General features: G+C 48.2%; 1 protein-coding gene across 1 annotated transcript in view; it reads right to left on the bottom strand.

Annotated features, from left to right (window-relative positions):
* PCOLCE2 (procollagen C-endopeptidase enhancer 2) overlaps positions 1-14,166 on the bottom strand; it is a 50,453-nt gene that overhangs the window by 14,962 nt on the left and 21,325 nt on the right. Inside the window, exons 5-6 of the mRNA XM_029076309.1 lie at positions 10,329-10,465; positions 6,825-6,979 (exon numbers count right to left, since the gene is read on the bottom strand). Of these exons, the coding sequence (XP_028932142.1) occupies positions 6,825-6,979; positions 10,329-10,465 (292 nt within the window). The remainder of the gene's footprint in view (positions 1-6,824; positions 6,980-10,328; positions 10,466-14,166) is intronic.

Genomic DNA, 14,166 nt, shown 5'->3' with positions numbered 1-14,166 from the left:
TGCGACCGCCCCCTCCCTCCAAACCAGGGGTGGGAACCGGACACACGGCAAGTACTGTACCCAAGCTTCTGGGCCAGCAGTCACCATCCTTTGGCCCAACTCTGAGGGCAACTGGAGCCCCCGGGTGGCTTTTGAGCCTTGGCCCAGGAAAAGACCCTCAGGGCTCAATAATTCTCCCTCCACTTTATTTTTTAATGATATTCCTTAAGCTTTTACTACATGGCAGGCACTGTACTAAGCTCTGGGATAGATACAAGCTAACCAGGCTGGACAGAGTCCGTGGCCCACATGGGGCTCACAGTCGAAATCCCCAGCCCGTTATTGGGCAGGGATTGTCATTATCTGTTGCTGGATTGTACACTCCAAGTGCTTAGTACAGTGCTCTGCACATAGTAAGTGCTCAATAAATACTATTGAATGAATGAATTATATGGTTGAGGTAACTGAGGCACAGAGAAGTTAAGTGACTCACCCAGGGTTACAGAGCAGACAAGTGGCAGAGCCAGGATTAGAACCCAGACTCTCCGACTCCCAGGCCTGTGCTCTTTCCACTAAGCCATGCCGCTTCTCACTTCCAGACTGGGAGTCGTAGGAAGAACTGGGACCCACTAAATAACCCAAATTGTGGCTGGGAGTGGCCCCATGGTGCTCGCCTCATCCCCTCCCCTTCCCTCCAACCACAAGCAAGGGTAGTCCAGTCCCAACTTTCCAATCCATCGTGGACCTCCAGAGTCTCAGCCCCTCACAGCAACCCATGCACGAGGGGTGGCAGGCATCCAATCCTCACATGCACCATTGGGCAACTGGCCCAGGGAGAGCAGAAGTCAGCCCCTCAGGTAGTATCAGAAAGGCACCAGCTCGCTTCAGGCCCTCAGGCTATCCAGTCCAGGATTGTCTCCAACTGGGAAACAGGAAGCTTGCAAAAATCGTGCCCTGGCTGCCGTCCTCGACACCCATTCTCCAGGCTAAGGATGGACTACACTCAACACCCCTAACTCTCCCTCGGACACAGCACGACCTGCTCGTTTAAGGTTCTCTCCAATTACCTCTGGAACCTGCACATAGTGGGGGCTTCGCAACTGCCTGCAAAAACGAATTCCTCCGCTCATGCCCCATAGATGGGGGGAAGAAAGATTTCCTGTTGTTTGTGTTGGACCGACCACCGTCCAGCTCAAATTCCGAAGTGGGTCCCCACCTCCTGGTGCTGGGGGGGCGAGGTTTGGGGTACAACAATACTGGATTCACACCCTCTGCCCCTCCTCCACCTTTCCTGGGTTTGTCTATCTTATTCCAATTTCATCTTTCAGTCCTTCAAGGATATTTTGCTTCAGTTTTCCACTTGGCAACTCTATAAACTTGACTTCGGTTCTGCAGTGATTCTACCTCCTCTTGAATTCTTCATGGTCTTTTTATATCAACTTGAAATGTGCTTGAGAAATTCCTTGTTCTTTGCCATTTTCTTCTGCTTCCAATACATGTTCCACTCTCCATCATTTTCAGGGTCTCCTCCTTGATCCTTTATTAGTGCCATTTTCATTTTTGCTTTCTAATCAGATGAGGTGGCTCATTTAAGGAGCATCATAATCACTGCCCGCTCCACCCCACTGGGGCAGAGTTATAGTTGTGTCTCAGTGTGTATGATTCCTTTGCAAAAATGTCCTCTGGATTCACTTTGAGTTTGTAAGACTTGGTCTTCCTGGGCAGAGACGATTTTTAACTCCAAATCCCGTGATCTGAGCTTTCGCACGTGGAGAAGTTGGAAGAGATTATTTCTCAGTACGTTGGTCACCTAATCGGGATGGATCCGAGAGATTTTGCATCACGCTTCTCTAGGACATCGACCCGGTTGTTGTTCTTGGCATATTTTGCTCACGACTGTTATTTCTATATTGTACTCTCCCTAGCGCTTAGTACAGTGCTCTGCCCACAGAAAGCACTTATTAATAAGATTGAATCAATGAATGAATCACGCTAAACAAGCTGTCGGCCTTGACGGAAGCATCGGTTATGCTCTTCTTTCTCTTCACTGTCCTCCAAATTTGCCACTGATACATTGGCGATCACTCTATTTCTATCCCAGGACAACATGAAAGTTCTCTAGTATCTCAGTGTGTGGTTACTTCTTCTGAAGTGCGTATTCCACTTCCTCCTAAAAACTTCTCCTGTCTCCTTGTCCGCTGCCTGTTACATTTGGATTACTTTTAACTCGAGCATGGATACTTTCAGAAATGGGCAATGCTCTTTGGTACTAACCACCCTTATTGCCAATAAATCCCTGGTCCCCAGTTCTGGCTCTGCTCTTCTGTTTTCTCCAGGGTTGGCTCACCGAGGCTGGTCCACGGGGCTGGTTTCCCTGCTAAGTCTGTCATGGATGGGGCCTTGCCCTTTGGCCTGTTTCAGTCCTATCCTCTCCAAACTCCCCTCTTAGAGCCACACTTGGGCCCCCGCTCTGCACGCACTTTATGCGCCGACAAAGTTCTACCAATGGGCAGCTGCAGGAGCTGATGCCCTGGCCACGCACTGATTCTGTGCACCCTCCATTAGCCCTTCGGATCGATCGATTGTATTTACTGAGTACTTAGTGTGTTCTTGGGAGACTACAATACAATAGACTCGGTAGGTATGAGCCCCTACTCACAAAGGGTTTACAATCTATCCTAAAAACACCCTCTCTCAATCCCACAGCCCTCTGGTTACTGCCCGATCACCCTCCTACCATTTAACTTCAAACTTGTTGAAAGTGTTATTTACACCCACTGTCTCCACTTCCCCTCCTCCAGTTCTCTCCATGATCCCCTCCAATCTGGCTTCCATCCCCCGGCTTCATTCCCCAGAAACAGCCCTTTCTAAGGTAACCAGTGACCTACTTCTCACCAAATCTTAAAGCCTCTACTCTATCCTAATCCCCCTAGACCTCTCAGGGGACTTAGACACTGTTAACCACCCCCTTCTCCTTGAAACGTTATCCAACCTTGGCTTCACTGACCTACATCTCCAGCTGCGACCACTCTCCTTCACTGCAATCTCACGTTTCCTCTTGCCTTCAGGACATCTCTACCCGGACGTCCCACTGACACCTCATATTAAACATGTCCAAAACTGAGCTCCTTATCTTCCCACCCAAACCTTGTCCTACCCCTGTCTTTCCCATAGTTGTGGAACATCTCTACCCGGACGTCCCACCGACACCTCTTATTAAACATGTCCAAAACTGAACTCCTTATCTTCCCACCCAAACCCTGTCCTACCCCTGTCTTTCCCATAATTGTAGACAATACCACTATCCTTCCTATCTCACGAGCCCATAACCCTGACTCATCTCTCGTTTCCCCCACATATTCAATCTGTCTCCAAATCCTGTCAGTTCTACCTTCACAACATTGCTAAAACCCACATTTTCCTTTCCATCGAAACTGTAACCATGCTGATTCAGACACTTATCCTATTCTGCCTTGCCTGCCTTACTGCTGACCTCCTGGCCTCCTGTCTCTCTCAGCTCCAGCTATATGGATCATTTTTCAACAGAAACATTCAGTGCCTTGTTTCCCCACTCAAGAATCTCCAATGGCTGCCCATCAACATCTGCATCATACAGAAACTCCTCACCATCAGTTTTAAGGCACTCAATCAGCTCAACCCATCCTACCCCACTGATCTCCCTACTTCAACCCGGTCCCACACACTCGGCTCCTCTAGCACCAGTTTACTTACTGTGCCCTGATCTAATCTCTCTCACCACTCCCCTTTTCCCATGTCCTCCCCCAAGCCTGGAACTGCCCTCACCCTAAATCTACACCGACCACTACTCTCTCCACCCTCAAAGTATCATTAAAGTCACATCTGCATCATCTCTGCACCTCAATCTGTGAGCTTTGGACACTTGATATTCTCCCCAACCCCAAAGCACTTACGAACATATCTTTAAATTATATATAATAAACTACTTATTTATTCATATTAATGTCTGTCTCCACCTCTATACTGTAAGCTCATTATGGACAGGGAATGTGTCTGCTAATTCTGTTGTACTGTACTCTCCCAAGTGCTTAGTACAGTGCTCTGCACATTGCTAGCACTCAATGAATATGATTGATTGATTGATCTATCTCCTCCAAGAGGTCTTCCTGATTAAGCTCTTTTCCCTGGCTCGCTCTCCCTTCTGCATCATCTACGCACTTGGGTCCCTGACCTTTGGACATTTGATATTAGCACGAGCCTGGGAATAAGGAGGTCATGAGTTCTAATCCCAACTCAGTCACTTGTCTGCTGTGTGACCTTGGGAAGGTGGCTTCACTTCTCTGGGCTTCACTGACCTCATCTGTAAAATGGGGATTGAGATGGTGAGCCCCACGTGGGACAGGGACTGTGTCCAACCCAATCTGCTAGTATCCCATACAGTGCCTGGCACAGAGTTAAGTGCTTAACAAATACCATAATTATTAATCATCTTTAAATCATATATTATAAATTACTTATTCATTTACATTAATATCTATCTCCCCCTCTAGACTATAAGCTTCTTATGGAGAGGGAATGTGCCTGCTAATTCTGTTGTACTCTCCCAAGTGCTTAAGACAGTGCTCTGCACATAGTAAGCTGAGAAGCAGCATGGCTCAGTGGAAAGAGCATGGGCTTTGGAGTCAGAGATCATGAGTTCAAATCCCAGCTCTGCCACTTGTCAGCTATGTGACTGTGGGCAAGTCACTTCACTTCTCTGTGCCTCAGTTACCTCATCTGTAAAATGGGGATTAAGACTGTGAGCCCCACGTGGGACAACCTGATTCCCCTGTGTCTACCCCAGTGCTTAGAACAGTGCTCTGCACATACTAAGCCCTTAACAAATACCAACATTATTAAGTGCTCAATAAATACTATTAAGTGATAGAGAGGGAGACATTAAAATTAATTACAGATGGATATGTACGGAACAGCTGTGGAGCCAGGGATGGGGTAAATATCAAGTACTTGAGGGGAACAGGCCCAAAAGCAAAGGCAGGGCAGAAGGAAGAGCAAATAGGAAAAATAGGAAAGCAACATGGCCTAGTGGAAAGAGTGCTGGCCTGGGAGTCCGAGGACCTGAGTTCTAATCCCACCTCTACCACTTGCCTGCTGTGTGACCTTGGGCAAGTCTCTGTGCCTCAGTTAAATGGAGATTCAGTTAGCCTGATCTCCCTCCTACTTGAACACCATGTGGGACAGGGACAGTGGTCACCCCGATTAACTAGTTGTCTACCCCACCACTTACTATGTATGTGGCATATAGTAAGCGCTTAATAGGTCAGCTGTGTGACTGTGGGCAAATCACTTCACTTCTCTGTGCCTCAGTTCCCTCATCTGTAAAATGGGGATGAAGACTGTGAGCCTCACATGGGACAACCTCATTCCCCTGTATCTACCCCAGCGCTTAGAACACTGCTCCGCACGAAGTAAGCCCTTTACAAATATCAACATTATTAATAGGTTTAATAATAATGATAATAGAGGGCGCAATCCCCTCATGTTGGATCTCTCTGGGAAAAAGCTTCCTCTGGATGTCCTACAAGAAGCAGCCAGGACACACCTCTTCACGAGAAGTAACGTGGCCCAGCGGCTACAGCAAGGACCTGGGAGTCAGAAGGACCTGGGTTCTAATCCTGGCTCTGCCACTTGTCTGCTGTGTGATCTCGGCAAGTCACTTAACTTCTCTGTGCCTCAGTTACCTCATCTGAAAAATGGGGAGTATGACTGTGAGCCCCAGGTGGGGAAGGGACTGTGTCCAACCTGATTAGCTTGTATCTACCCAGAGCTTAGAACAGTGCTTGGCACATAGTAAGCGCTTAACAAGTACATTATACTATATTATTATTATTATTAATATATAATATAATATATATCATTATTATTATTACCTCAGTGCTTAGAACAGTGCTTGGCACATAGTAAGCACTTAAATACCATGATTATTACCAAGATTATTATTCAACTCCATTAGGAAAACCTTGGTTTGGACCTCTTCCTGAGTTCCCTCCCTTATTTAAAATCCTATCTTCTCCTCCAAAAGGCCTTCCCTGCTTAAGCCCTCATTTCCCCTACTCCCTCTTCCTTCTTTGACGTCCTTGCACTTGGATCTGTATCCTTTATTCACCCTCCCTCTGTCCCACGGCACTTATGTACATATCCGTAATTTATTTTAACATCTGTCTCTCCCGCTACACTGTAAGCTCCTTCTGGGCAGGAAATGTGTTGACCAACTCTATTATAATACTCTTTCCCAAGTACTTACTCCAGTGTTCTGCATACAGAAAGTGCTCAGTAAATATGAGTGATCGATTGATTTCCTCCCTCTCCTGGAGCAGTAACACCACACGTCTCCATGCGCAGGGGGGAAGAGATTCACCAAACCTCTTGGCAGTGCCCTCCTCGTTTCACCCCCCTGCCTTGGGCCAATTCCCACCTATGGGAATGCTAATGCTTATGCTAATGCCAGGAAAAGTCCAGGGAAAACGTGGAAGACGCAAACCAGCAGCTAGAGGGATAGAGATCCTAACAACGATAACGGAAGAACCGTTAGCAAGTTTACGGATGACGGTAGACAGGACGTTCTGGAGAAAATACAGCCATAGAGTCACTATGAATCAGAAATGACTCGACTACATTTGATAATAGCCCATGGGAAGCAAAGTGAACCAGACACGTTAGAAAAAGATTAAGGGGGAGAAATCAGAAGGGCATTTTTGTGGCTTTTGGTGATCAATTTCTGGCCGATTCCGCCCGGTCCACCCAGCCCACCCTCCAACCCCGACCCAGGCCCGTGCAATCAACCAACCTTAACTAGAAAAACTCACTTGTGGTGGTAGGGACAGGAGTTGTGACAGGCGCTGCTGGGGTTGTAGGTAATTTCTTGGGCCGGAATTTGTAATGACCAATGAAGCCATCAGCAGTTAAACTCAAGTCGGATAAGAATTGAATGAGAAGTTCATTTCGCTCAGATACGATGGGTCTGAAAGGAGAAAGACATGTAATTTTAGCATGGCTTAGTAGAAAGAGCGGGGGCCTGGGTGTCAGAAGACTTGAGTTCTAAGATGTGTGACCTCGGGGAAGTCATTTAGCTTCTCTGTGCCTCAGTTCCCTCATTGGCAAAATGGGGATTCAAAACCTATTCTCCCTCCTACTTAGACTGTAAGTCCCATGTTGGACCTGATGATCTTGCATCCCCACCGGTGCTTATTACAGTGCTTGATTATTGAAGCAGCGTGGCTCAGTGGAAAGAGCCTGGGCTTCAGAGTCAGAGGTCATGAGTTCGACTTCTGGCTCTGCCACTTGTCAGCTGTGTGACGGTGGGCAAGTCACTTCACTTCTCTGTGCCTCAGTTCCCTCATCTGTCAAATGGGGATTAAAAGTGTGTGAGCCCCACGTGGGACAATCTGATTACCCTGTATCTCCCCCAGCGCTTAGAACAGTGCTCGGCACCCAGTAAGCGCTTAACAAATACCAACATTATTATTATTATTATTGATACATATAGTAAGCGCTTAAAGACCACAGATGACGATGATGATGATGATGATGATTATCCTGCAAAGAGCCCAGCTTGTGTTCCCACCAACGTGAGGTATGTTCAAACTTTCCCTTTTGAAAAACCAAGAGCCCTTTTCCAGGCACAGGGCAGCAGCAACCTTGTCTGGGGTCCCTGGAATGTCCCTGGACCAAATTTTGGGAGTCCTCGTGTAAAAGACTCAAAGTTGATCATAAGAACAAGAAGCAGAAGGGGAGAGAGTCAGACACAACTGTTAACTTCCAGTGTTTCTTAGTTTTGTTTTCAGTAGTTACAAATTGAGAAGTGGTTGGGGCTCTTATTCAGCTGAAACTTGAAGACCTGAGAGATGTTCCCATCCGTGCCTAATAATATTAATAATAATGTGTGGGATTTTTTTAAGCACTTGTTATAGGCCAGGCACTGTCCTAAGCGCTGGGGTAGATGTAAGATAATCAGGTTGGACACTGACCCAGTCCCACATAGAGCTTACAGTTTAAGAGGGAAGGAAAGCAGACAATTATCCTAATTTTACAGAATGAAGTAACTGAAGCCAAGAGAAGTGGAATGACTTGCCCAAGGTCACACAGCAAGCAACTGGTGGAGCTGGGGAGAGAACCCAAGCCCTCTGCCTACCAGGCCCAGGCTCTTGCCACCAGGCCATACTGCTTCATTCGCTGGGTCCTGCTGCTTTTCTTTTCTCTTTTTTAAATTGTATTTGTTAAGCATTTACCATGTCCCAGGCACTGTACTCAGTGCAGGGGTAGATACATCATAATCAGGATGGGCATAGTCCCGGTCCCATACAGGGCTTATAGTCTTAATTCCCATTTTACAGATGAGGTAACTGAAGCCCAGAGAAGTTAGGTGACTTGCCCAAGGTCACACAACAAACAAGTGGCAGAACCCAGGTCCAGGCCCGTGCTCTTTCTATTAGGCCACACCGCTTCCTGCCAAGGCTCAGAGCTGAGGCCGCAGAACAAATGTGATTCCCTTTCAGCTAAATACTCTACAAGAGCTACAAAACCATAGGTCAGGTTGAACACCATCTATCAGAGAAGCAGCAAGGCCTAGAGGAAAAAGCCCCAACCTGAGAGTCAGGAAAGCAACTTAGGTCCTATTCCCGGCTCTGCCTCTTGCCTGCCATATGACCTTGGCCAAATCACTTAACTTCACTTTGCTTCGGTTTCCCCATATGTAAAATGGGGATTAAATTCCTGTTCTCCCTCCCCATTAGGCTGGCATGTCTCACGGGGAACAGGGTTGGGTCCCATCTGATTACCTTGAATCTACCCCAGCACTTAGCATGCAGTAAATGCTTTATAAATACCACAGTTATTATTGTTGCTGTTACTATCATTAGAGTAATAATAATGTGGGAGCATTCAGACTTTGGAACATTAAGTCATCTTGGGGGAGGCCAATGATCTCTCCAGCCCGGGTCTTTGCCTCTGACATCAGGGGGTGCTCTCGTAGCTAGTGGTGTGGGATTTGGGGGAACGGAAATTCTGGATCCACCCCTTCACAATTTAGAAAATTCTAGTCCTTCAAATTGGCAATGACAAATTTCCATATTAAACTTCTCCATCTTTCGACCATCACCAGACACCCTCTCAGGCCCTGATCGGTCCAGCTCTGAGACGTCCTTCCTAAGATGCCGTAGACAGAACCTTGCCTACTAGTAGAAGTCAGTCTTTCATTTCCTAACTCTTTCTCATGAGGACCAGGGATCACCTAGTTTATTTGGCAGCTGCCATACGTTGTGAGGGATGATTCGAAAGGAAAATCAGCAGTGATTCTACGATCTTTCTCCTGAATCAGGACTGATGAAATGCGGACCCACCACCAAGTTGTGGGGATTTATTTTTCCCTACTTGTTCATAATGAAGCTCCTCTGCCATTTTTCAATCCTTTTGCTCAGACATCAGAAATAGGGAGGGAAGACAGTAAGGTGGAGAGAGAGCAGGCTGGAGTGGGATGGAGAAGGAGGAAACCAGTGAGTCAGGGTGCAGGGAGGAGAATAGGACAGGGCACACACGTTTTATATAATGGTATTTGTTAAGTGCTTACTATGTGAAAACACTGTTCTAAGCACTTGGACAGGTACAGGTTAATTAGGTTGGATACAGTCCCTGTCCTGCATGGGGCTCAAAGCCTAAGTTGGAGGGAGAACTGGTATTCCCATTGTGCAGATGAGGAAACTGTGACCCAGAGAGGTGAACTGATTTAATAATAATAATAATAATAATAACAGTAATTATGGTATTTGTTAAGCACTTACTGTGTGCCAAGCACTGTTTCTAAGCGCTGAGGTAGGGACAAGGTAATCAGCTTGTCCCACGTGGGACTCACAGTCTTAATCCCCATTTTACAGATGAGATAACTGAGGCACAGAGAAGGTGAATGACTTGCCTAAGGTCACACAGCAGACAGGTGGCGGAGCTGGGATTAGAACCCAGAACTTCTGACTCCCAAGCCCATGCTCTTTCCATCAAGCCACAGATCATCCAGCCGACAAGTGGGAGAGCCAGGATTAGAACCCAGGTCCTTCCAACTCCCAGACCCACGCTTTATCCACCAGGCCATGCGGCTTCCATATTCAAACAGAGAAGTCGCGACCGTTTTCCCCTTGGTTGCCGAAGCCCACCTGAGGGAGGGCCCGCACCGTCTGACGGGACAGGTGGCTGGTTGTGGACCAGATCGTCCCGCTCTCCCGTCCCCAACCCCCGGCCAAAGAGCCCGTCGGCGTTGGGCCCGCCTGATCCCGAGGGGGGAGGCGGCCGCCACCGCCACCAGACCCCAAAAGGTCACTCACGCTGGCGGGCTGTCTCCGCAGAACTTGCCGATTCTCTGGGCGTCATCCACCTCCCCTCCGTTGAACACGGCCACGTAGTCGTACCTGCAGTAGTTGTCTCTCTCCACGTCGAACTTCTCAAACCTGAGCTCTATGAGCTGCAGAGAGAGCACGGCAGACCGGGGGGCGGAGAGGGGGGCTGTTTCAGCCGTGGGGGAACTCACCCAACCCCGGTGTTTCTGGGACTGGGCCGGACAGGGCTGGACCCACCCACCGAGGCTTCGCCACCGGGATCTGGCTGGGCCGGGCGGAGGGACGTGGAGAGGATGGGCCTGGCAATCGGGGAAGCCAAACAGGCCTAACTCGGAGGCCTCACAGGGTCACCCTCCCAACCTTGGGCCCTGGCCTCTCAGACTCCCCGGTCTAGTGGGGCCATGTGGCAGTTCGGGAACTCGTGGCAGTGACGGTGCAGTGAGGGGCACCTCTGGGAGGGGTAGGACCCCTGTTCCCATACCCCACCACCCGGACCGGAGGCCCCGCAGTTTCCACAGAAGTAACTCGGTTAATACAATCACTCATCCTATCCCATCTAGATTACTGCATCAGCCTCCTTGCTAACCCCTAACCTCCTGTCTCTCCCCATTCCAGTCCTTACTTCACTCCGCTTCCCAGATCATCTTTCTACAGAAACGTTCAGGGCGTCACCACCCCCTCCTCAAAAATCTATAGTGGTTGCCTATACAACCACTGGCTTTAAAGATCTGCGTTACCTTGCTCCCTCCTACCTCACTTCCTTTGTCTCCTCCTACAACTCAGCCCGCACACTTCGCTCCTCTGGTTCTGAACTCCTCACTGGTCCTCCATCTTGTCTGTCTCGCCCCCAATTCCTGGCCCACATCCTACCTCTGGCCTGGAATGCCCTCCCTCCTCAAATTTGCCAGACAATTACTCTACCCCCCTTCAAAGCCTTACTGAAGGCCCATCTCCTCCAAGAGGCCTTCCCAGACTAAGCCCCACTTTTCCTCATCTCCCATTCCCTTCTGCATTACCCTGACTTGCTCCTTTTGCTCTTCCCCCTCCCCAGCCCCCACAACACTTTACGTATAGATCTGATTTTATTTATTTGTATTGATGTCTGTCTCCCCCCTCTAGACTGTGAGCTCGTGGGCAGGGATTGTCGCTCTTTATCGTTATATTTTACTTTCCCAAGCCCTTAGTAAAGTGCCCTGCACATGGTAAGCACTTAATAAATAAGATTGAATGAATGAATGAAAGGAGGAGTCTCTCTCAGCCAGGGGGAGGGAACGATATGTAAGCCAACTAACATAACTAACCCCATCCCTGGCCCTACATCGACACCTGATGGGATGTGAGCAGGTGGGGCTGAGAAGCAGCCAACCAAACAGGGCAGGAGTTTTGTGCCTGATCCTCCAAGAGTGTCAGCTTTACAAACTCAGAGTGAAGAGTTCCGGAGAAATGCAAGTGTAGCTCTCAGCAGGGATCCCTGAGCTTCCCAAGGGAAAAATCAATCGTCAGCATTGACTGAATGCCTTTCTTTTTTTATGGTATTTGTTAAGCACTTACTATGTGCCAGGCACCGTACCAACCACTGGAGTAGATACAATCCCCATATTTAACAGACGAGGTAACTGGGGCCCAGAAAAGTGAAGTGATTTGCCCAAGGTCACACAGCAGATGAGTGGTGGAGCCAGGATTAGGACTCAAGTTCTTTGATTCCAGGCTTTTGCTCTTTCTACTAGGTCACGCCACTTCCTGTGTGCAAGCATCGTATTAAAGCACTTTAGAAAACACAACAGAGTTGGGATATGTTCCCTACCCACAAGGAGCTTACAGTCCAGAGGGGGTGATGGACATTAAAATGAATTAGAGATGTTTCTGTAAGTGCTACGGGGCTAAGTGTGGGGTGAATATCAAGGGCTTAAAGGGTACCGATCAAAGAGCGTTGGCAACGCAGAAGGGAGAGGAGAGGGGTCGGGGAGATGAGGGCTTAGTCATCCATGCAGCCAGGATGAACTCTGGTACTTTCCCCTGGTCACAGTACCAGCGCAGGGAAGTCTGCGTTGCTGCTGAGGGGAGGGAGAGGGGGAAACAGCTAAACTGGGTCAGCTGAGGGGCCAGCCTGGACAGTCACAGAATAGCCAGATATCAGTGCAAGGTGAGCACAAACCCAACCAGCTGGGAAACACTCAGTTCAGCTCAGGAGGAGGGAGGGCTAGAGAAGCAGCTTCTCCTTGTGGATAGGCATGGGCCAGGGTGTCAGAAGGACTAATAGGTTCTAATCCCAGTTCTGCCACTTGTCTGTTTTGTGACCATGGGTAGATCACTGGACTTCTCTGGGCCTCAGTTACCTAATTTGTCAAATGGGGATTAAGACTGTGAGCCTCATGTGGGACAAGGACTGCGCCCAATCTGATAAACTTGTATCTATCCCAGTGCTTAGTACAGTGCCTGGCATAAAGTAAGCTCTTAACACGTCATTCAAAAAAAGAAAGAAATCAATTCTGTAAGTGGACACATAGACACACAATGGGCCGGGGAAGCTTCCCTCCCCAACCCTGGTGGGAACGAGCCTGTCATGTCCTGAGGGCTTGTTATGGGTAGTCAGTCAGTAGTATTTATCGAGTGCTTACTGTGAGCAGAGTACTGTACTAAGTGCTTGGGAGAGTACGATAACAATAACAGACACACACGTGCTCAACAAATAGACTGAATGAATTCCCTGTCCACAACCAACTTACAGTCTAGAGGGGGAGACAGACATTAATATAAATTGAGAGATATGCACATAAGTGCTGTGGGGCTGGGAGGGAGGATGAATAAAGGGAGAAGTCAGGGTGACACAGAGGGGAGTGGGAGAAGAGGAAAGAAGGGCTTAGTCAGGGAAAGCTCCTTGGAAGAGATGTGTCTTCAATAAACCTTTGAAGGAGGGAAGAGTAATTTTCTGTCAGATATGAAGCACTTAAAACAGTGCCTGGCACTTAGTAAGTACTTAACAAATACCATAATTATTAATTATTATTATATAAAGAGGGAGGGCATTCCAGGCCAGAGGCAGGACGTGGGAGAGAGGTAGGCGGCGAGACAGATGAGATCGAGGTGCAGTGAGAAGGTTGGCATTAGAGGAGCGAAGTTTGCACCTGGGTCGTAGTAGGAGAGTAGCGAGGCAGACTGTAGGCAGGGAACTTGACTCTTAATTCTGATATACTGTACTCTCCCAAGAGCTTAATATTAAGAGTGTGAGCCCTGTGTGGGACAGGGACTGTGTCTAACCTGACTAACTTGTATCTACCCCAGCAATTAGAACAGTGTTGAGCACATAGTAAATGTTTAACAAGTACCATAATTATTTATTACTGTTACAATACTCTGCACATAGTAAGCACTGAATAAATATGATTAATTGATTGAGGGAGTCATCTTTCCAGGAGCTGGGGCCCCCACGGTCCGGGTTGCCCCATCGCCACCACTTTGGCAGCTTCCGCCTCGGGTTGGTCCCATGGGCAGGTTGACTTCGGCTGCTAATCTTCCTCAAAATACTAATGGCTGCTTGGTCCTGCAAAGCCCCTTCCATGGAGGGGACGGGAAGGAGGGCACAGAGGGGCCTACGGTTGAATGCACCTTTAATACGAAGCCATCAATTTACTTTTAATCACAAAAAATCTGAGACCTGGAGAACACGACTTCTAAATTCTTACTGACTCAGTGATTCACATAACACGGTTTCACATTACAAATCAACTTAATCCTGGGCCACATCAGGTTGTGCCAAAGTTACCTAAAAATCCATGACACCCTGAAAGCCCCTCCAGATTTCTGAGCGTGTTCCCCCCAAAAAACT

The sequence above is a fragment of the Ornithorhynchus anatinus genome, chromosome 1 (genome assembly GCF_004115215.2).
Source record: "Ornithorhynchus anatinus isolate Pmale09 chromosome 1, mOrnAna1.pri.v4, whole genome shotgun sequence".
Taxonomy (NCBI): Eukaryota; Metazoa; Chordata; class Mammalia; order Monotremata; family Ornithorhynchidae; genus Ornithorhynchus; species Ornithorhynchus anatinus.
The sequence above is the reverse complement of the archived record's forward strand: the minus strand, read 5'-3'. Positions and strand labels throughout refer to the sequence as shown.